The sequence below is a fragment of the Bufo gargarizans genome, chromosome 1 (assembly GCF_014858855.1).
Source record: "Bufo gargarizans isolate SCDJY-AF-19 chromosome 1, ASM1485885v1, whole genome shotgun sequence".
In the NCBI taxonomy this organism is placed as follows: Eukaryota; Metazoa; Chordata; class Amphibia; order Anura; family Bufonidae; genus Bufo; species Bufo gargarizans.
In genome coordinates this window covers 244,086,902-244,111,321 of record NC_058080.1, presented here as the reverse complement: position 1 = coordinate 244,111,321, position 24,420 = coordinate 244,086,902, and the positions used below count along the sequence as shown (strand labels likewise).

Here is a 24,420-nt window from a genome sequence, read left to right as displayed (position 1 = left end):
ATGTCATCTTATGTATTTTGGTCCAGGTCCTCACCATATTGTGCATTGTTAATCCTGCTGTGCAACTGTTTATTACAAGTAATGTGCCTGGTTCACCAGCAGGTGACAGCAAATATGGCAGTACTACACTTCGAGAGAATGGAACTTACCATTCCATTCTCCTCCCCCCCTTTGGGCTGAAGTGAGCCATTCCTGCTTCCTGCCTAAGCTCTGCTAGCCTTGGAGGCAGCAGCTTGGAAACCTCAGGCGCCAGAAGAATAGTTCCTTGGCTGAAACCAAGTTAGACTAAAGAGTGTAGTGCAGCATAAAGAAGGAATCAAGGTCACTAAGCTAGTCTGTCAGTACAGCAGAGAGAAAGAGATAAAGCATAGTTGAGTTTGCCTGCCAGTTTATGCTAAAGACTGCTGGAACCAAGACAAAGCCTGAAAACTGTTGGTAAGAAATGTTTATTCAAGTGAAGCTGCCATAAAACTTCATTTCAAGGTCTGGGCTCAAGTTATTCTTTCAAATCCTTCAATTATTCCCCCTGTTTATTGCTTCAGAGCCAAAGCCTGGGGTCCAGCAGTGTCCAGGTAGGAGCACCGTGACACACCTAAAGAGTATAAGACAGCGTTGCAGCACTTCACTTTACCTGTGTAAAGGAGAGAGGGTGTGGACTCAACTATCCAGTTTGAGGCCTTATTCACACAGTCAGTGCCAGTGATTTCCATCAGTGCTTGTGAGCCAAAACCTAAACACATAACAGGTCCAGAGTTTTCCCTTTTGGTCTCATGTACACAAACTTATTTTTTCTCCTTTTCCGATTTTTTACAGATCCGTATGCGGACTTCAATGGGTCCACAAAATGGAAGCACTCTCCTCCACTGTTTCCTTCCAGCAGTATAGAGGGGCCTTAAAGTGAACCTGTCACCGGGATTTTTGTATAGAGCTGAGGACATGGGTTGCTAGATGGCCGCTAGCACATCTCCAATACCCAGTGCCCATAGCTCTGTGTGCTTTTATTGTGTAAAAAAAAACGATTTGATACATATGCAAATTAACCTGAGAGGAGTCCTGTCCCTGACTTATCTCACGTAAAGGACACATTTCAGGTTAATTTGCATATGTATCAAATCGTTTTTTTACACAATAAAAGCACACAGAGCTAAAGGAACTGGGTATTGCGGATGTGCTAGCGGCCATCTAGCAACACATGTCCTCAGCGCTATACACAAAATCCCGGTGACAGGTTCCTTTTAAGGTCTGACTTTGAGCTAAACCCAGAGGCGGATTGACCATAGGCTCTACAGGGAAATTTCCCAGTGCGCCATTGTCCAGGGGACCACCTAACCCCTCCTCATTGCCACTGGCCAGGTACATTACAATCTGATGCTCTCAGCATTTATTAATGCCAGGAGCATAAAGTACTTATGCATGTGGCCAGCAGCTGCAGGTGCCCTCCTGAATTCAATTGTATCACCATCCTTGGATGTCAGAGCTATTCCAAAATGTCTGATCAGGAATCATTTCTGGTACCACTAGCTTACATTTAAAGGGCTTTTAGATAACAGATGCTGTTATTTAAAGCAAAAAAATAAAAAATAAATAGTCAGAACAAGTTAAACATAACCAAGAAGCATTACTTGCCTCCACCAATTCTCCATTTCTGTCCCGACTCTGGTCTGGTAACTACTGCTCTCCGCACCCTGTACCAGAAATACCACTTACCTTTTCTGGCATTTCTGGTGTGTTGAGCTGGCACAGGAAGTTGAAAGTAGCAGGTACGTATTACTACTTTTATTACTTTTAAATCATACTAACCAGTTTATCTCAATTAAATTATCACCCTGGAAGACCCCTCTCTCTGAAGAGTTGCTTGGCTTGACGCCATGAAACAAACATTGCTTGTGTTCTTGATGATATACATTTCTATCAGGAAGGTGACGCAAGACATTCTACAAATAATGCACAACATTCATTGTGGAGGACAAAGCACTAAGATGCTCAAGTCGTAATTTCATCATGGTGATTTCTTAAAGTTTATTATATTAACAAAATCAAAATAACATTCTGGATTTATGGAATCTGTGAACCATTTCCAACATCCCGTTTTCTTCTACAACGCCAGGAATACTGTATGCAAGACCTCCAGTTTAAAGCATCAGGACTGTACGGATGCTGAAGAAAAATATATAATTTAACAACATATAATTTAAACTATAATAAATAAAAGGGTTGTCTTACCTCAGGCATTGGGGCATATCGCTAGGATATGCCCCCAATGTCTTATAGGTGCGGGTCCCACCTCTGGGCCCTGCATCTATCTTTAGAACAGAGCCAAAGCAGCACGCTTGGCTATTTTTTGCAGTCCCATTGAAATGAATACGAGGTGTCCACCACTTCATTCACCTCTATAGGGCTCACGGAAATAGCTGAGCAAGCTGGCTTGGCTATTTTCAGCGTTCCCATAGGAATGAATTGAAAGCGGCCGCGCATGTGCGGTGCACCCCCTGTCACAACCAGACATCTGAGAAGTTCTGACAGATGCCTTTCAGAACCTCCTCCTTGAGCTTTTCTTTGTTTTGGTTTTCAGTTCCTTATCTCGTTAGTCTCTCTCAGCTGTCTTGTAGTTGGACTGATTGCATCCCTTTAAATTCCTCCCCATAATGCATTAGTGTGTGGTTTATACAACTTCCTGGAGTGTGTGTGCATGCTGATCCTATTTCCCAGTCTTCTACACGATAAGTGTTGTACATTCATTTGTGATTTTATGTTTGCTGGATCCCAGGAGACCCTGACTCCCTCCGTGTCTAGTGTAGGGAGCCGGTGGTCGTGTCCCCTCACTATTGTAGGGTGTTCAGGTGTTATATAGTCGAGGTACGTGGATATGCGATCATCCACCATTGGGGTGTTTGCATAGGCTGAGCAGAGTCAGGGAGAGTGCCAGGTCTTATGCAGGGGTCTCCCTTTTGTTCCTTAGTTTTGGATCCAGTGAGTCATATATTCATTTTGCATTGTCTTGTTTCCTGTACACCTTCCGTGACACCCCCTTCTCTTTGTGGGCTCAGTTCTAAAGATAGGTGCAGGTCACAGAGGTGGGACCCACACCTATAAGACATTGGGGGCATATCCTAGCAATATGCCCCCAATGTCTGAGGTGACACAACCCTCTCAAACTTAATTTGAGAAGTAAATAATGTCTATTTACAGTATCTATTGTGGGGTTTCACTCTAGACAGGATCAAACAGTTCAGTGTTTTATTCACACTTTAGGCAAGTGACAAAACAAACAGTCATAATCACATGTGTCACACTATGTATTTGTTCATCTGATTATTTAGCTTTCATTCTATACATCATTTTTAACCCCTCAAGAATGAGGTTTATTTTTGATTTTTTTCATTAAAATAACCATACGAGGGTTTATTTTTGTGAGGGCAAAATGATATTTCAATTATTACAACATTGGGGTACATTTAATGATATGTATAACTTTTATATAACCCATTGCTTTATGGGTCTTTCTTAATGAAGTTTGTCATGTGGTTTAACCTCTTAAGGATACAGGGCGTATAGGTACACCCTGATGTCCTGGAACTTAAGGACACAGGCCGTACGGTGATCGGAACAAGGTGCCTGCTCAAATCATTGAGGTTTCCTGCATTTCCGGGTTATTCTGGTCTCTGGTGACCTGATAACCCGGAACAGGATGGTGATTGGTTGTGTATTATCACACCACCAATCACCATCCTGCGATCCTGAGAGGTGATGGTGACATCACCTCTCAGGGTCGCTTCTGACTGGCTGCAGGGCGGGCGGGCAGTTAAAATTATTGCAGCGCTCCTCTCCTCCTCCTTTCTGTGTCCAGGAGTGAGGAGAGAGGAGGCTGCATCAATCTCCAGAGCCAGCACCCCCATATCGAGCCAGCACCCTCCTTCTGACCCTCCACAGTGCCATCTGGTACTAAAAGGTATTTAGGGAAATGTTAGGTTAGGCAGGGATATTCAGGGAAAGTTTAGTGAAAAAAAAAAAAAAATGTCTGTGTGACCCTAGACCCCCCCAGGGGTGCTGCAGCTTGCCCCCCCCCCACACACAAATTTTTATTTTAGTTTTGCGTACGCCGACTGTGGCCAGCACTCTTAGCATCCGACCACTGTTAGCACCACATCGCACACCCCACCGCTGATCAGCTTCGGACAGCTGATTAGCTAATTTGAATTTGATTATTTTCCCATTTTTGGGCCTTTTTTTTATTAAAAAAAAGAAATAAATCTGTTAGTTTTAGGGATAAGTACGCGAACACCCGTGCCCCCATACACACGCACACTAAATAAAGATTTCCACACACGCACACACACACTCCCCTATGGCCCGCCTGATGTTCTCGGCCGAAGAAGCACGCCCAGCTTGCCTCCGACTGTCCCAGTGAGGACGAGGATGACCCCACTTTCCTTTTGTCATCCGCGTCCTCCTCATCATCTAGCGATTGTGAGACGCCGCCAGGCGGAGCAAGAAGACCGCCATGTCAGGGACTCTGTGGCCCACACTAGTATGAGCAGCTCTGGGGCTCGTACTAGTTTACCGGCCCACCGGATAAGTCCACCGGAACCAGTGAACTTGCATGGTGTACCTCAGAGCATTTTGAGCCTGCGATTCCTGATTTTGTTGGCCAACTAGGAATTCAGATTCCCACAGTGGGCTTCACTGAATATGACTATTTTAGTCTTTTTTTCAGTGACCACTTTGTGAAGCTGATGGTGGAGCAAACGAATGTGTTCACCCAACAGTTCATTGCTCAACACCCGGGCTCCTTTTTGACTAGGGCCGGTGGCTGGACTCCGATCAGTGCAGCCGAGATGAGGACGTTTTAGGGCCTAGTGATGCACATGGGCCTAGTCAAAAAAAATGGTGTCAGGCATTACTGGATTGGGGACATCCTCTACCAGACCCCACTTTACAGTACGGCCATGACACGTACCCGGTTTGAGGCCATCCGGAAATGCCTGCATTATGCAGATAATGCAGCATGTCCCCCCCCCCCCCAAGGTGATCCTGCCTATGATCCCCTGTACAAAATCAGGCCAGTCATCGATCACTTTGGGGCCGAATTTTTGGAGGCCTATGTACCTGGAAGGGAGGTCGCGTTTGACGAGTCTCTCATTGCTTTCAAGGGGAGACTAATTTTCCGCCAGTATGTTCCCTCCAAGCAGGCGAGGTATGGCGTGAAGCTGTACAAACTTTGTGAGAGTACCTCAGGGTACACTTATACACGTTTGTATTGTCAACTACAATCGGTATATGGGAGGAGTTGAGCTCTCTGATCAAGTCCTAAAGCCATATAATGCCATGCACAAAACCCGGGCATGGTACAAAAAAGTTGCGGTCTACTTGGTACAGGTTGCCTTGTACAACTCTTTTGTGCTGTCCCAGAGCATTGGCAACACAGGAAAATTCCTTCAGTTTTATGAGGCAGTCCTCAAGGCCCTAGGCGCCCGGATCATCCCTGGCCAACACTTTCCAGGTGTGGTCCCCCATACTGAAAAAAAAAAATGATGGTCCCCAAAAAAAGTGCAGAGTGTATAACAGGAGGGGGATACGGAAGGACACCACCTCTGTGTGACACGTGCCCCGGTCATCCGGGCCTCTGCATTGACGGTTGCTTCAGAGAGTACCACACTTCCATGGAGTACTAAATTTATAATCCCCTTCCCCAATTTCATTTAGCCATTGCCAATTGGAAAAAAACTACGGTTCTCAGACTTGAGACACTAAAACAAAAACTTTTTTTTTTTAAATATTATTTTGTAAAACTAAAATAAATGAAAAAAATGATATATTAAGTAGCGCCGTGTCCTTAAGAATCTGCTCTATAAAAATACCCCATGACCTAATCCCTCAGATGAACACGGTCAAATTTTTTTTATAAAAACGGTGAAAAAAAAGGTATTTTTTGGTCACCTTACATCACAAAAATTGCAATCGCAAGCGATCAAAAAGTCATATGCCCCCCAAAATAGTGCCAATAAAACCGTCCTCTCATCCCGCAAAAAAGGAGCCCCTACCTAAGATAATCGGCTAAAAACTAAAAATAAACTGACTCTTAGACTATGGAGATACTAAAATGTTTTCTTTTTGTTTGTTTATAAAAGGATAATATAGTGTAAAGCCTAAATAAATGTTAAAAAAGTAGACATATTAGGTATCGCCGCATCCGTAAGAATCTGCTCTATAAAAATACCCAATGACCTAACCCCTCAGATGAACACGGTCAAAAAAATTAAATAAAAACGGTGCCAAAACTGCAATTTTTTGGCAAATTTTCCATTTTAATCCGTTTTTTTCCAGTAACAAAGCAAGAGTTAACAGCTAAACAAAAGTTTATATTTATTACCCTGATGCTTCAGTTTACAGAAACACCCCATATGTGGTTGTAAACTGCTGTATGACCAAACAGCAGGACGCAGAACAAAAAGCTGTATGGTTTCTGGAAGGCAGATTTTGATGACCCCTTGATGCACCCCTAGAGTAGAAACTCCATAAAAGTGACCCCATCTAAGAAATTACACCCCTCAAGGTATTCAATACTGATTAACCCTTTAGGTGTTCCTAAACAGTTTATGGCAAATGGAGATGACATTTCAGAATTTCTATTTTTGGAAATTTTGCCTCACAAAAATTAAATATAGAGGAACCAAAAATCAAGGGTACACTAAAAATAGTCCCAATAAAACTGCCACCTTATCCCGTAGTTTCCAAAATGGGGTCATTTTTATGGAGTTTCTACTCTACTAATTTGCCCAAAAATGTAAATTCTCAAATTTCATCTCCATTTGCCAATAACTCTTGTGGAACACCTAAAGAGTTAACAAAGTTTGTCAAATCAGTTTTGAATACCTTGAGGGGTGTAGTTTTTTAGATGGGGTCATTTTTATGGAGTTTCTACTCTAGGGGTGCATCAGGGGGGCTTCAAATGGGACATGGTGTAAATAAACCAGTCCAGCAAAATATGCCTTCCAAAAACCATACGGCGCACCATTCCCTCTATGCCCTACTGTGTGCCCGTACAGTAGTTTACGGCCACATATGGGGTGTTTCTGTAAACTAAAGAATTGGGGCAATAAATATAGCATTTTGTTTGGCTGTTAACCTTTGCTTTGTAACTGGAAAAATGGATTCAAATGGAAAATTTCCAAAAAAAATAAAAAATGAAATTCTGAAATTTTATCTCCATTTGCCATTAACTCTTGCAGAACACCTAAAGGGTTAACAGCATTTGCAAAATCAGTTTTGAATACCTTTAGGGGTTTAGTTTCTAGAATGGGGTCATTTTTGGCTGGTTTCTATTATGTAAGCCTCACAAAGTGACTTCAGACCTGAACTGGTCCTTAACCCCTTCAGGACCTTGGACGAGTATACTCGTCCTGGAGCAACGGTACTTAGCGCACCAGGACGAGTATACTTGTCCTGGCATTAAACTGTCACCATGTCTGCAGACATGGTGACAGCGCTTAGTGTCGGCTGTTACACACAGCCAGGCACCCAGGGTCAATGCCGAGGGGGTTCCTGTGACCCCCCCATATCGGCGATCGCTGCAAACCGCAGGTCAATTCAGACCTGCAGTTTGCAGCTCTTTATGTCGTTTCTGATCCGTAAACATATTTTTTTTTGTTTCAAAAATGAAATCATTGTGTAAAACTTACATAAATAAAAAAATTGTAAAAATCATACCCTACCCAAGATAATCGCCCAAAAACTGAAAAAACTATGGCTCTTAGACTATGAAAACACTAAAACATGAAATCATTGTGTAAAACTTACATAAATAAAAAAAATGTATACATATTAGGTATCGCCGCGTCCGTATCGACCGGCTCTATAAAAATATCACATGACCTAACCCCTCAGGTGAACACTGTAAAATAATAAAAATAAAAACGGTGTAAAAAAAAAGCCATTTTTTTGTCATCTTATGTCACAAAAAGTGTAATAGCAAGCGATCAAAAAGTCATATGCATCCCAAAATAGTGCCAATAAAACCGTCATCTCATCCCACAAAAAATAAGACCCTACTTTAGATAATCGCCCAAAAACTGAAAAAACTATGGCTCTCAGACTATGGAGACACTAAAACATATTTTTTTTTGTTTCAAAAATGAAATCATTGTGTAAAACTTACATAAATAAAAAAATTGTATACATATTAGGTATCACCGCGTCCGTGACAACCTGCTCTATAAAAATACCACATGATCTAACCTGTCAGATGAATGTTGTAAATAACAAAAAAACGGTGCCAAAAAAGCTATTTCTTGTTACCTTGCCTCACAAAAAGTGTAATATAGAGCAACCAAAAATCATATGTACCCTAAACTAGTACCAACAAAACTTCCACCCTATCCCGTAGTTTCTAAAATGGGGTCACTTTTTAGGAGTTTCTACTCTAGGGGTGCATCAGGGGGGCTTCAAATGGGACATGGTGTCCAAAAAAACTGTCTAGAAAAATCTGCCTTTCAAAAACCGTATGGCATTCCTTTCCTTCTGCGCCCTGCCGTGTGCCCGTACAGCGGTTTACGACCACATATGGGGCGTTTCTGTAAACTACAGAATCAGGGCCATAAATAATGAGTTTTGTTTGGCTGTTAACCCTTGCTTTGTAACTGGAAAAAAAATAGTAAAATGGAAAATTTGCCCAAAAATTTAAATTCTGAAATGTCATCTCTATTTGCCAATAACTCTTGTGGAACACCTAAAGGGTTAACAACGTTTGTAAAATCAGTTTTGAATACCTTGAGGGGTGTAGTTTCTACAATGGTGTCATTTTTGGGTGGTTTCTATTATGTAAGCCTCACAAAGTGACTTCAGACCTGAACTGGTCCCTAAAAATTGGCTTTTTGAAAAGTTCAGAACAATTTCAAGATTTGCTTCTAAACTTCTAAGCCTTGTAACATCCCCAAAATATAAAATATCATTCCCAAAATGATGCAAACATGAAGTAGACATATGGGGAATGTAAAGTAATAAATATGTTTGGAGGTATTACTATGTATTATAGAAGTAGAGAAATTGAAACTTGGAAATTTGCAATTTTTGACAAATTTTTGGTAAATTTGGTATTTTTTTTATAAATAAAAATGTATTTATCTTTACTTCATTTTACCAGTGTCATGAAGTACAATATGTGCCGAAAAAACAATCTAAGAATGGCCTGGATAAGTTAAAGCGTTTTAAAGTTATCACCACATAAAGTGACACTGGTCAGATTTGCAAAAAATGGCCTGGTCCTTAAGGTGAAAATGAGCCGGGTCCTTAAGGTGTTAAACTAGGATAAGGGCCCGTACAGTACCTTCGAGAAATATGTACATCAGGAATTATAACAAACTGACAAAACAGAATGCAAATGATTGTGGTTACCTTTGCCCAGATTGCAAAAGGTGAAATCCTTCATTGATGTCTTCAAATGGTAAAGTATGGCTCACTAATCCATCTAAATTAAATTTATTTGCCAGGTAATCCGCAACCAATCTGGGAACAAAGTCTTTGCTTTTCCAGCCTGGAAATTGAAAACAAGAGTGTTATTATAATACCCCAGACCTGGGGGTATTACTATTGTGGTCTTTAATTGCTGCATTTTATTTTATATACAATTCTGTGTAATGCTAAAGGGGTTGTCCGAGTTATTTTTTTGTTCTTTGTATGTTTCTAACTAGGCAAATCACCTGTGATGTCAGCTTCTCTCCCTGCTTTGATGATTAGAGATGAGCTAATTTCATATTTTAAAATTCGTTCACGCTTCGTTTACTGGTAAAAGGTGAATTGCATAACAGAAACGGGACGGATCCGTTATGCATGCCTCTAAAGGCATTCCATTATGCATTCCGTCATAGAATTGCTTTATGGCCTGTGGTAACGGAATCCATAACGCAATTCACCTTTTACCAGTAAACGAATCGTGAACAAATTTCATAACCAGAAATTCGCTCATCTCTACTGATGATGTTTCGTGCACAAGCCTGAGAGAGCAGATATGAGTCTGTACACAAGACGTCACTGTGCTGGCCACGCCCCCTGCACAGCTCTTGAGGAAAAAATTAACCCCTTCAACTGCACAGACTCAGGACTGAAGGCTTTACTGAGTAGCTGCAGGCAGTGAGGAGACAAATGCTGGGCAAAGGAGCTAAGAGAGAAGTTCTTCAGAGCATTGCACAAGAACAGGTAGGGGGGAGAGCCTGCGTGTATTAGCAGTGTCATTGTACAGCTGGGACTTGTAGTCCTACAAATACAACATGCTGCCGAGTCTCCCAGCAGGCAGACATGTTACTCTTGTATTCACTCTCTTTGGAGAGCAGGGGGAGTGGCAGAGATTGTTGTTATTGCAAGTAAACAAAGGACCAGAAGAGAACCAGGGAAATGAAGAAATAGATATTTTTTTTGCCTAAAACTTGCTTAGCTTAGTTATATATTGCTGCACATCAGATTTACAGTGCTATTTTTTTTTCATAACTCGGACAACCACTTTAAGTATGGCACCTGTATTATGTAATCTAATCCAGCAGGGGGAGGTATTGGTTGACAGTGGCTGGCTGTAACAGGGTTTAACCACCCTATTCCACCCCTCCTAGTAGAGTAAGCTTGACTGACTTCCTGCCAGGAGGGAGAGGTCTATAGTTAGTGCAGTTTAGTGTTGGCGTTAGATGGAAAGGGGACGTGAGAGGTCCTGTCCTGATAAAGGTGCATTCACACGACTGTTATTCTGGGTTCACATCCCTTCTGCAATTTTGTGATAAGGGTGCAGACCAAGTCATTTCAATATAGAACATGTACTGATCTATAAAACGCCAGCCTTGTGCGGTCTTTCACTGCAACGGATCTCAGGGAGCGACAGCCGGAGGTACATAGCAGACTGTGACACAACTACAGGGAGTGCAGAATTATTAGGCAAGTTGTATTTTTGAGGATTAATTTTATTATTGAACAACAACCATGTTCTCAATGAACCCAAAAAACTCATTAATATCAAAGCTGAATATTTTTGGAAGAAGTTTTTAGTTTGTTTTTAGTTTTAGCTATTTTAGGGGGATATCTGTGTGTGCAGGTGACTATTACTGTGCATAATTATTAGGCAACTTAAAAAAAAACAAATATATACCCATTTCAATTTATTTTTACCAGTGAAACCAATATAACATCTCAACATTCACAAATATACATTTCTGACATTCAAAAACAAAACAAAAACAAATCAGTGACCAATATAGCCACCTTTCTTTGCAAGGACACTCAAAAGCCTGCCATCCATGGATTCTGTCAGTGTTTTGATCTGTTCACCATCAACATTGCGTGCAGCAGCAACCATAGCCTCCCAGACACTGTTCAGAGAGGTGTACTGTTTTCCCTCCTTGTAAATCTCACATTTGATGATGGACCACAGGTTCTCAATGGGGTTCAGATCAGGTGAACAAGGAGGCCATGTCATTAGATTTTCTTCTTTTATACCCTTTCTTGCCAGCCACGTTGTGGAGTACATGGACGCGTGTGATGGAGCATTGTCCTGCATGAAAATCATGTTTTTCTTGGAGGATGCAGACTTCTTCCTGTACCACTGCTTGAAGAAGGTGTCTTCCAGAAATTGGCAGTAGGACTGGGAGTTGAGCTTGACTCCATCCTCAACCCGAAAAGGCCCCACAAGCTCATCTTTGATGATACCAGCCCAAACCAGTACTCCACCTCCACCTTGCTGGCGTCTGAGTCGGACTGGAGCTCTCTGCCCTTTACCAATCCAGCCACGGGCCCATCCATCTGGCCCATCAAGACTCACTCTCATTTCATCAGTCCATAAAACCTTAGAAAAATCAGTCTTGAGATATTTTTTGGCCCAGTCTTGACGTTTCAGCTTGTGTGTCTTGTTCAGTGGTGGTCGTCTTTCAGCCTTTCTTACCTTGGCCATGTCTCTGAGTATTGCACACCTTGTGCTTTTGGGCACTCCAGTGATGTTGCAGCTCTGAAATATGGCCAAACTGGTGGCAAGTGGCATCTTGGCAGCTGCACGCTTGACTTTTCGCAGTTCATGGGCAGTTATTTTGCGCCTTGGTTTTTCCACACGCTTCTTGCGACCCTGTTGACTATTTTGAATGAAACGCTTGATTGTTCGATGATCACGCTTCAGAAGCTTTGCAATTTTAAGAGTGCTGCATCCCTCTGCAAGATATCTCACTATTTTTGACTTTTCTGAGCCTGTCAAGTCCTTCTTTTGACCCATTTTGCCAAAGGAAAGGAAGTTGCCTAATAATTATGCACACCTGATATAGGGTGTTGATGTCATTAGACCACACCCCTTCTCATTACAGAGATGCACATCACCTAATATGCTTAATTGGTAGTAGGCTTTCGAGCCTATACAGCTTGGAGTAAGACAACATGCATAAAGAGGATGATGTGGTCAAAATACTCATTTGCCCAATAATTCTGCACTCCCTGTACACTACATCAAGGCCGCTCCCACCCTCTACATCGGCTACCACTCCCATCCTCTACACCGGCTCCCACGGAGGCTCACTGCAATATTACCAAAGTAGAACTGTCTTAGTTGTCCATAGCAACAAACCAGATTCCACCTTTCATTTTAGACAGCTGCTTTGGAAAATGAAAAGTGGAATCTAATTGGTTACTTACTATGCGCAACTAAGGCTACTTTCACACCTGCATTAGGTGCGGATCCGTCTGGTATCTGCACAGACTGATCCGCACCTATAAATGCAAACAATGGTATCTGTTCAGAACGGATCCATCTGCATTCTATGTAAAAAAAAGTAAGTCTAATTGTTAGTCAGACGGATCCGTCCTGACTTTACATTGAAAGTCAATGGGGGATGGATCCGTTTGCAATTGCACCATATTGTTTCAACGTCAAACGGATCTGTCCCCATTGACTTACATTGTAAGCAGCGTTTTGGTGTCCGCCTCCAGAGCGGAATGGAGGCGGAACGGAGCGAAACTGATGCATTCTGAACGGATCCGCATCCTTTCAGAATGCATTGGAGCTAAACTGATCCGTTTGAGGCCGCTTGTGAGAGCCTTGAAACGGATCAAACAGGTGGACACCGAAACGCTGGTGTGAAAGTAGCCTAAGTGAGTTCTACTTTACACCAGGTAAATGACCCCCTTTGGATGCCTTCACATGAAGAAGATTTTGTTGCAGAAAATTTCTGCGACTGAAAAGCAATTCCATTCATCTGAATGAGTTTGTTTTGGCAGCAAGCTACATTGATTTCTACAAGCTACATTTAGATGATTAAAGCCGATATTTAGTAGCAGGTATTTTCTGTGGCAAATTCTACAGTGGTCGATGGCACTCTAAAATGTCAGATTAGGTTAGTTTCACATGATTTCACAGGACAAGGCCTGAAAGCCTTTCCCAAAGAGAAATTTGAGAAATTCTTTCCTGAAAATGAAATTTGCTTTTGTGCTTGAAAACAGTCATTATAGAAGTAGAGACTGTGGATGTACATAACACTCTTCACTGAGGTCCATAGCAGTTTGTCGGGTATTTATTTTATATAAGATATGGAATCATAAAAATATGATTTCATATTTTATGAAAAATAAAAAAAATAAAAAATGAAAATTTAATTGGCGGACATATAAACGCCAGTTCTTTTATTGATGAGATCTAAAGTTAATTTGTGCGGCTAATGAAACAGGGTGCAATTAATTATACAAAATATAATTTATTATAAATACAAGCAGAAAACATGGCATACAAATGAATACAAATATAATATCAAAATTGACCATAAGATGGTACTCCACCGTTTACAGGCTGACTTAAGTACAATACAATACAACTTTTTCCTTTTATCAAATTATTACCGATTAATATACTGGTAATCAAAATATTATAATGCAACAAAAACAATAGAAATTAATCTGTGGAAAATCCCTTATGCTCAATCAGAGAATATGGCAGTAAGAGACACCTTATAAATACGCCCGTTGACCTAACTACGGATAATAAAATCCGATCAGAGATTCCACTCTGATAGCAATATTACAGAAATTCTAATGATGTGCACGTTCATTAAAATTTCCCATAAAATTATTGTTTTAACACTATTGACCCACTAATAATGGGGTCTCAACTATATGCCAATTGGAGCGATTTATAATTACTGCAAGTAAAATAGATTATACATTACCCCTTGCTTTGGGATAAAGAGCTTTTAGAAGGGACCCAGCTTTCCAAGATTCAGATCTATCCCGTCCTGAGGTACGTTCCTGACGTGTGAAGTGATGCTGATGAATGAATTCCCAAGTGTTCTCCCTGAAGAAGTTCCAAGTGATGTTTGGCTCCAGTCCTCTTTGTCTCAAGTGATTTTTTTAAGTGATCTTAGTTCCTTTCTTCCCCAAAACTGGATTAGATATCCTCATCCTTATCTATGCCCATCCCCTCTTGGATTAGGGATTTCCAATTAGATAAGGTGGGTGTTACGTATGGTAATCATGGGGATGATGTCATTTAATTGGCATTCCTTCTGCCCATCTACCACTTGATGGCACTGTTGTATCATATAGCAATTTTTAGAATTTACATATATATCTGGCTTTATTACACCTCTTAACCTTTGGTCTCTCCCAACTTAAATCAATTAGGAGGTATTCTTTCTGACACTTTAGGATCACTTTCCCAGACACCATGGATCCATTTTGACAGTTAACAGACCATCTTATTTATGGTCAGATAAGAGAACCATAAACTTCTAGCTTTTGCCCTGGTTTGTATACACCTAATTGTCACAGCTATTCGAGTAATGATGTTTGAAATACCATCAGTTTCTCTGAATAGATCCTTCTTTTAAGAACATACAACTTAGCTCTCTATATTCCCTCAGTGAGATACAATACAAAAAGATACATTATTAATTGGTTATAATACATTAATATTGCATAGTATATATGAATCATTAACAAGTTCAAACGCTAAATAAATGCATACAGGAATATATATATATGAATATATGAATAGATATCTATTCCACACCAGATGTGTTTTATGGATGTCTCTTATCAGATCATGGCTTAGCCATTAAGCACTCATTGTTCCTCAGACTGATATGTTTAGAGAAACCAGTGTTTTTAAGCAATAACCTCTCTTGACCCCGGTATTTGAGACAGTTTATGTGAGACCCATTACATTCTCTTAAGATACCACATCTGTTGGCAATAACTTTTAAAACAATATACATTGTATGCCAGTGACCATTCCTTCTCTGGCTTATTCCAACAGAGAGTTTGGCCTCTTAAAGGTAATGTGAATCTCCATTTTGGTTCTAATATTGTCAGACCTTAATGTGCAGATATAAATATGCCCGACAAGTTATGAAGACAACTAGAGATGAGCTAATCGAATCAGACGAAGTGGAATTCGATCCAAATTCCAGGAAAAATTTGGATTTGCAACAAACGTGAATTTCCTCGCTTCGTGGTAACGAATCGCAATTTTTCCTAAAATGGCAGCTGCAATGACAACTACACGTGTGAGGACATGGGGCAAGGAACTCTGGCTGACCCATAATGCCATGCATGCAGCCAATCAGCAGCCAGCCAGCCCTGTGATGCCACAGCCCTATAAATATGGCGGCTATCTTAGAGTCAGACATTTTCAAGCATTCTGAGTGCAGGGACAGATGTGAGAAGGTGCAGCAATTGGAAAAACCTGATTGTGAAAAAACCCTGAAAAAAATGATTTATAAGTGCAGGGAAAGGATAGGGAGGAATCATTTCAAAGCATCTTAGTGCAGGGAGAGACGTCAGAAGGTGCTAGGGACAGTGCTAGAAAAGTGATTTTCAAGTGCAGGGAAAGATTATTTGGGGATCCAAATAGCCATTATACAGATCTTGGTGTGCAAGTGCTATTTTGAAAAGCCTTTAGCCTCTTTTCAAAAAAGAAAAATATATACGCAGTTAACTTCTGCAGTTATATGTGTTGAAAGCGTACAGAAAGAAAAAAGTATACGCTCTTCACTGGTGCACTTATTTGTGGCAAAAGCATTTAGTGGCTTATTTCATTATAGAAATAAATAAATAAATATATGCACTTCACTGGTGCACTTATTTGTGGCAAAAGCGTTCAGTGGACCATTTCATTATAGAAAGAAAAAAATAAATACACACTTCACTGGTGCATTTATTTCTGCTAAAAGCGTTTACTGGCCTATTTCAGTACAAAAAGGAAAAATATGTTTTCAGTTCACTTCTGCAGTTATGTGTTGAAAGAGTTTACTGGCCTATTTCAGTACAAAAAGGAAAAATATATATACATTTCACTTCTGCAGTTATATGTGGTGAAAGTGTTCGATGTCCTATTTCAGTACAAAAAGGAAATAAATTATATGCACTTCACTAGTGCATTTATTTCTGCTTAAAGCATTTGCTGGCTTTTTTCTGTACAAAATGAAAACTATATACGCATTTCACTTCTGCAGTTATTATTTCATTACAAAAACAAAATATATTCAGCGTTCACTTTTGCAGTTATATGTGGTAAAACCTTTAATGATGTATTTCGGTAGAAAAAAATATATATTCAGCGTTCACTGTTGAAGTAATATGTGGCAAAACCTTTAGTGACATATTTCGGTCGAAAAATAAAATATATTTAGCGTTCAGCGCTGCAGTAGTATTTGTGGTAAAATCTTTATTGACGTATTTCGGTCAAAAAACTAATTTTAATAAATTAATCGACAAAGCGGCCTCTTCATGCTGCTGCCACCTCCACAATCTCTTGTCATCGTTCCACTTTCTGGCCCCCTCGTGCTGCTGCCACCTCCGCAATCTCTTGTCATCGTGCCACTCTGTGGCCTCCTCATGCTGCTGCCACCTCCACATTATGTCACCTTGCCACTCTGTGGCCTCCTAATGCTGCCACCACCTCCACACTATGTCACCTTGCCACTCTGATCTCCTGATGCTGCCGCCACCTCTGCACACGGTCATTGTGCCGCTCTGTGGCCTCCTCCTGATGCTGCTGCAGCCACCTCCGGCCTCTGTCATTGTGCCACTCTGTGGCCTCCTACTGATGCTGCTGCCACTATCTCCACACTCTGTCATTGTGCCACTCGGTGGCTCCCTCATACTGCTGCCACCTCCACAATCTGTCATTGTGCCACTCTGTGGCCTTCTCCCAATGCTGCTACTGCTGACACCTCCAGACTCTGTTATTGTGCCACTCTGTGGTGTCCTCATGCTGTTCCCACCCTCCCCACTTCATGACTGGGCCACTATTTTGCCATTTGGCCTGGCTGACATCATCATTTGTTTGACCCTTCTTCTGAAATGTCAGAAGGAAGGAAAAATGAGACACACAACTGATCCTGTCTGTGTAGCAGCTGTAAGGCCTGTATGGTCCTATCAGAATTGGCTAATGATTTGCTAGCCCAAAGCAGGAGTGGGTAAAAAACACAGAAGACATGCAAATATTCTATTCACGTGTCATCTCTGTTTTAGATCCAGTCCTGTTTTTTTTTAGCAATACTGATGGATTATTGAACAAATGCTGACCGAGTGAAGAGGTATTCTCCACAGACAGGATATGTTTTTTGTGGGTTATTGTTCTGACAGATAAGAGGAAGGGCAAATTATTCAGTGATGTTAACACAAACTTACTGCTGACACCCTCTCTACTCTATCAGTGGGGTTCTACTTGTATAAGCGTTTAATAGAACAGCTTCTGATAACTCAATGTGGAATCAGCTGGCGATAGTGTAAAAGGAGTACGCTTCTTCTTGGCACTAACATCCACCTGTAAGGTTGAGTTCATACTTGAGTTATTTGGTCAGTTTTGGCCCCATGACTGCCCTAATAAGTGAAGTGTGCAGTAATTCTAAGTGCAACGCCTGTCATCTGCATGTCATTTGGACTAGTATTATTTTACTACCAAAGCAGACTCCCTATGCATGCGTGTTACTACAAGGCACAGTGTTCTACACCACTATAAAGGCTCTCAGCAGCCAGGAAATAGCTGGTAATGTGCCGCAAATATATTCTGATCGAATCAAATTTTTTCCGAAAAATTTAGCGAACCGGCGAATCGAATTTTTGAAAAATTCGCTCATCTCTAAAGACAACCATATCAGTGGTTCTGTGAGACTTCAAAATGTGGAGCCATCAGCATGCACAGACAACTTGGTAGATATTTTTGGCTAGATAAGGTAACTAAATGTCTATTATGGAAGGTGAGTGGTGAAGGTTGTCTACAGTAAAGGGTGTATTACACCTGCCAATTTTTCGGCAGATGATGATCGCTAACGAGAGTTCGTAGTAATGCTCATTAGCAATCATCTGGCAGTCTAATACTTCCACCGATTGCCCGATGAATGAGCAAACCCTCGTTCATCGGGAAATCCAAATCTATTCACAGGTTAAAAAATCATTGTTTGCAGTTGGCATATCATGGTGTCTAGTCATGATCTGCAGCCGGCAAACAATGATTAATTATAGTGAAGAGCGATGGTAAAAATATCGCTTCTCCTTAAACTGAGAAGGAGATCGCTGCATCTAATAACAGTGGTCTCCTCTGCTAGCAAGCAGACTGTTGCCAGGAAGGAAGCGTTCCTTCCTGGCAACCGTCTGCTCGCTAGCGGAGGAGACCGCTGTTATTAAATGCAGCGATCTCCTTCTCAGTTTGAGCTGTCAAATAGACCCTTAAGTTCCCAAGGTAGTAGAGGCCCAAGGGTATTTGCCTCGAGTGTCCTGTCCATAATCCAGCTCTGTACTTAAGTTCTGATAATAACATTGTGGGGTTAATTACACTAATCACCTCGTACCTCCAAATATACTTCCTTTCCATGTACGACCTGTGAAGAGTAGATATGGATCAAAGGTGATGTGCGCATTTGGAGGTGCCCCACCTATAATCACACTAGTTCCATATCCTATGTGAGTACACTCCAAGGCTGCTTTCTAGGTTGAAGAAATAAAACAAAGTAAATAAGAATTCTAAAAGTACAGCCTATTGGCATCTGAAGATGGTTGAGCTTCAAACAGCAAACTGATGTTGACTACGGATATAAGATTATGTACAGAATGTAAAACTGAATGTACATTTAAGTACTATAAGCTGACAAGTCTATTTTTTTCCCAGAAATATTTTCAGATAAACATAATGGAACGATAAAATTGTGAAAAATATATATGAAACATCCTGTAAATACTGTATAGGGATTTTCTTCAGGGTCCTGAAAAAAATATCCATGTCTACCCATCAGATTCTGCAAAGATGAGCAAATGAAAATTTAACTTTAACTTGGATTGGTCACATGCACACTCTGACATTGAAGCCAATGACTGACTGCACATCTCACTGTCAGATTTGTAGTGAAGAGAGATGTACCATCCTCATATTTTATCAGTGCAGTGCACGTGTGCCCTATGCCAATTGAGAAGAGTCCTAAACTCTTCTCCCAGTTAGTTTGATTTTCATTTACTATTCTTTGTGCGGATGGATGTGTTTGCTATAGGCAATTTGGCACCCTAAACCCCAGTTGCATGACAGCTTATTGGTGGTTTAATGGTCCCAAACCAGATAGTTTTTTCACTTTAAAGTGGCCATTCACTTTTGAGTCTTTCTGTAAGAAGGTTTCACTAAAAGCAAGTTAATCATATCCTTCTTCTGGAACCTCCAGCAATCAGCTGTAATCTGAAGGAGAACAAGTGTCCAATTCCCCTGCAGCATCGCTACAGGTTTACTATAGTATTACATAGTATTCCATTACAGACTTGATGGGTCATTCTCCGGGAATAATTTTGTAGTTACATTAAACAACTCTATGCTCTAGCTAATAGAAGAGTGTCCTAAATGAGTTAGGGCGGGTTCGCATTGGCGTTAGGGGAATTCTGTTACAGTTCAGAGTTATTACAGAGGTCTGGATGGAATTCTAGGATGGAATGCAAAATGGAAGCCTTTAAGAGTAGAGTTGAGCGAACACCTGGATGTTCGGGTTCGAGAAGTTCGGCCGAACTTCCCGAAAATGTTCGGGTTCGGGATCCGAACCCGATCCGAACTTCGTCCCGAACCCGAACCCCATTGAAGTCAATGGGGACCCAAACTTTTCGGCACTAAAACAGCTGTAAAACAGCCCAGGAAAGGGCTAGAGGGCTGCAAAAGGCAGCAACATGTAGGTAAATCCCCTGCAAACAAATGTGGATAGGGAAATGAATTAAAATAAAAATTAAATAAATAAAAATTAACCAAAATCAATTGGAGAGAGGTCCCATAGCAGAGAATCAGGCTTCCCGTCACCCACCACTGGAACAGTCCATTTTCATAAATTTAGGCCCAGCACCCAGGCAGAGGAGAGAGGTCCCGTAACAGAGGATCTGGCTTCATGTCAGCAGAGAATCAGTCTGCATGTCATAGCAGAGAATCAGTCTTCATGTCATAGCAGAGAATCAGGCTTCACGTCACCCACCACTGTAAGAGTCCATTTTCAGAAATTTAGGCCCAGCACCCAGGCAGAGGAGAGAGGTCCCGTAACAGACAATCTGGCTTCATGTCAGCAGAGAATCAGTCTTCATGTCATAGCAGAGAATCAGGCTTCACGTCACCCACCACTGTAAGAGTCCATTTTCATAAATTTAGGCCCAGCACCCAGGCAGAGGAGAGAGGTCCCGTAACAGAGGATCTGGCTTCATGTCAGCAGAGAATCAGTCTGCATGTCATAGCAGAGAATCAGTCTTCATGTCATAGCAGAGAATCAGGCTTCACGTCACCCACCACTGTAAGAGTCCATTTTCAGAAATTTAGGCCCAGCACCCAGGCAGAGGAGAGAGGTCCCGTAACAGACAATCTGGCTTCATGTCAGCAGAGAATCAGTCTTCATGTCATAGCAGAGAATCAGGCTTCACGTCACCCACCACTGTAAGAGTCCATTTTCATAAATTTAGGCCCAGCACCCAGGCAGAGGAGAGAGGTCCCGTAACAGACAATCTGGCTTCATGTCAGCAGAGAATTAGTCTGCATGTCATAGCAGAGAATCAGGCTTCACGTCAGCCACCAATGCAACAGTCCATTGTCAGATATTTAGGCCCAGCACCCAGGCAGAGGAGAGAGGTCCCGTAACAGAGGATCTGGCTTCATGTCAGCAGAGAATTAGTCTGCATGTCATAGCAGAGAATCAGGCTTCACGTCAGCCACCAATGCAACAGTCTATTGTCAGATATTTAGGCCCAGCACCCAGGCAGAGGAGAGAGGTCCCGTAACAGAGGATCTGGCTTCATGTCAGCAGAGAATCAGTCTTCATATCATAGCAGAGAATCAGGCTTCACGTCACCCACCACTGCAACAGTCCATTTTCATAAATTTAGGCCCAGCACCCAGGCAGAGGAGAGAGGTCCCGTAACAGACAATCTGGCTTCATGTCAGCAGAGAATCAGTCTTCATGTCATAGCAGAGAATCAGGCTTCACGTCACCCACCTCTGTAAGAGTCCATTTTCATAAATTTAGGCCCAGCACCCAGGCAGAGGAGAGAGGTCCCGTAACAGACAATCTGGCTTCATGTCAGCAGAGAATCAGTCTTCATGTCATAGCAGAGAATCAGGCTTCACGTCACCCACCACTGTAAGAGTCCATTTTCATAAATTTAGGCCCAGCACCCAGGCAGAGGAGAGAGGTCCCGTAACAGACAATCTGGCTTCATGTCAGCAGAGAATTAGTCTGCATGTCATAGCAGAGAATCAGGCTTCACGTCAGCCACCAATGCAACAGTCCATTGTCAGATATTTAGGCCCAGCACCCAGGCAGAGGAGAGAGGTCCCGTAACAGAGGATCTGGCTTCATGTCAGCAGAGAATTAGTCTGCATGTCATAGCAGAGAATCAGGCTTCACGTCAGCCACCAATGCAACAGTCCATTGTCAGATATTTAGGCCCAGCACCCAGGCAGAGGAGAGAGGTCCCGTAACAGAGGATCTGGCTTCATGTCAGCAGAGAATCAGTCTTCATATCATAGCAGAGAATCAGGCTTCACGTCACCCACCACTGCAACAGTCCATTTTCATAAATTTAGGCCCAGCACCCAGGCAGAGGAGAGAGGTCCCGTAACAGACAATCTGGCTTCATGTCAGCAGAGAATCAGTCTTCATGTCATAGCAGAGAATCAGGCTTCACGTCACCCACCTCTGTAAGAGTCCATTTTCATAAATTTAGGCCCAGCACCCAGGCAGAGGAGAGAGGTCCCGTAACAGACAATCTGGCTTCATGTCAGCAGAGAATCAGTCTTCATGTCATAGCAGAGAATCAGGCTTCACGTCACCCACCACTGTAAGAGTCCATTTTCATAAATTTAGGCCCAGCACCCAGGCAGAGGAGAGAGGTCCCGTAACAGACAATCTGGCTTCATGTCAGCAGAGAATTAGTCTGCATGTCATAGCAGAGAATCAGGCTTCACGTCAGCCACCAATGCAACAGTCCATTGTCAGATATTTAGGCCCAGCACCCAGGCAGAGGAGAGAGGTCCCGTAACAGAGGATCTGGCTTCATGTCAGCAGAGAATTAGTCTGCATGTCATAGCAGAGAATCAGGCTTCACGTCACCCACCACTGTAAGAGTCCATTTTCATAAATTTAGGCCCAGCACCCAGGCAGAGGAGAGAGGTCCCGTAACAGACAATCTGGCTTCATGTCAGCAGAGAATCAGTCTGCATGTCATAGCAGAAAATCAGGCTTCACGTCAGCCACCACTGCAACAGTCCATTGTCAGATATTTAGGCCCAGCACCCAGGCAGAGGAGAGAGGTCCCGTAACAGAGGATCTGGCTTCATGTCAGCAGAGAATTAGTCTGCATGTCATAGCAGAGAATCAGGCTTCACGTCACCCAACATTGGAACAGTCCATTGGCATATATTTAGGCCCCGGCACCCAGACAGAGGAGAGGTTCATTCAACTTTGGGTAGCCTCGCAATATAATGGTAAAATGAAAATAAAAATAGGATTGAATGAGGAAGTGCCCTGGAGTCCAATAATATATGGTTAAGGGGAGGTAGTTAATGTCTAATCAGGACAAGGGACGGACAGGTCCTGTGGGATCCATGCCTGGTTCATTTTTATGAACGTCAGCTTGTCCACATTGGCTGTAGACAGGCGGCTGCGTTTGTCTGTAATGACGCCCCCTGCCGTGCTGAATACACGTTCAGACAAAACGCTGGCCGCCGGGCAGGCCAGCACCTCCAAGGCATAAAAGGCTAGCTCTGGCCACGTGGACAATTTAGAGACCCAGAAGTTGAATGGGGCCGAACCATCAGTCAGTACGTGGAGGGGTGTGCACACGTACTGTTCCACCATGTTAGTGAAATGTTGCTTCCTGCTAACACGTTGCGTATCAGGTGGTGGTGCAGTTAGCTGTGGCGTGTTGACAAAAGTTTTCCACATCTCTGCCATGCTAACCCTGCCCTCAGAGGAGCTGGCCGTGACACAGCTGCCTTGGCGACCTCTTGCTCCTCCTCTGCCTTGGCCTTGGGCTTCCACTTGTTCCCCTGTGACATTTGGGAATGCTCTCAGTAGCGCGTCTACCAACGTGCGCTTGTACTCGCGCATCTTCCTATCACGCTCCAGTGCAGGAAGTAAGGTGGGCACATTGTCTTTGTAGCGTGGATCCAGCAGGGTGGCAACCCAGGAGTCCGCACAGGTTAAAATGTGGGCAACTCTGCTGTCGTTGCGCAGGCACTGCAGCATGTAGTCGCTCATGTGTGCCAGGCTGCCCAGGGGTAAGGACAAGCTGTCCTCTGTGGGAGGCGTATCGTCATCGTCCTGCCTTTCCCCCCAGCCATGCACCAGTGATGGACCCGAGCTGCGTTGGGTGCCACCCCGCTGTGACCATGCTTCATCCTCATCCTCCTCCACCTCCTCCTCATCCTCGTCCTCCTCGTCCTCCAGTAGTGGGCCCTGGCTGGCCACATTTGTACCTGGCCTCTGCTGTTGCCAAAAACCTCCCTCTGAGTCACTTCGAAGAGACTGGCCTGAAAGTGCTAAAAATTACCCCTCTTCCTCCTCCTCCTCCTCCTCCTGGGCCACCTCCTCTTCCATTATCGCCCTAAGTGTTTTCTCAAGGAGACATAGAAGTGGTATTGTAACGCTGATAACGGCGTCATCGCCACTGGCCATGTTGGTGGAGTACTCGAAACAGCGCAACAGGGCACACAGGTCTCGCATGGAGGCCCAGTCATTGGTGGTGAAGTGGTGCTGTTCTGTAGTGCGACTGACCCGTGCGTGCTGCAGCTGAAACTCCACTATGGCCTGCTGCTGCTCGCACAGTCTGTCCAGCATGTGCAAGGTGGAGTTCCACCTGGTGGGCACGTCGCATATGAGGCGGTGAGCGGGAAGGCCGAAGTTACGCTGTAGCGCAGACAGGCGAGCAGCAGCAGGATGTGAACGCCGGAAGCGCGAACAGACGGCC

At 42.8% G+C, this 24,420-nt stretch overlaps 1 protein-coding gene across 3 annotated transcripts in view; it reads right to left on the bottom strand.

The window, feature by feature from the left end:
- Positions 1–1,994: 1,994 nt before the first annotated feature.
- The window catches only part of LOC122924588 (alcohol dehydrogenase 1-like), a 116,145-nt gene continuing 93,719 nt past the window's right edge, over positions 1,995–24,420 (bottom strand). For 2 of the 3 annotated variants that reach the window (XM_044275849.1, XM_044275839.1), the window contains exons 7-9: positions 18,798–18,933; positions 9,391–9,529; positions 1,995–2,157 (exon numbers count right to left, since the gene is read on the bottom strand). In XM_044275849.1, coding sequence (XP_044131784.1) covers positions 2,133–2,157; positions 9,391–9,529; positions 18,798–18,933 — 300 coding nt within the window. In that variant the 3' untranslated portion in view covers positions 1,995–2,132. The remainder of the gene's footprint in view (positions 2,158–9,390; positions 9,530–18,797; positions 18,934–24,420) is intronic. The other variant, XR_006387414.1, reaches the window with a different exon arrangement.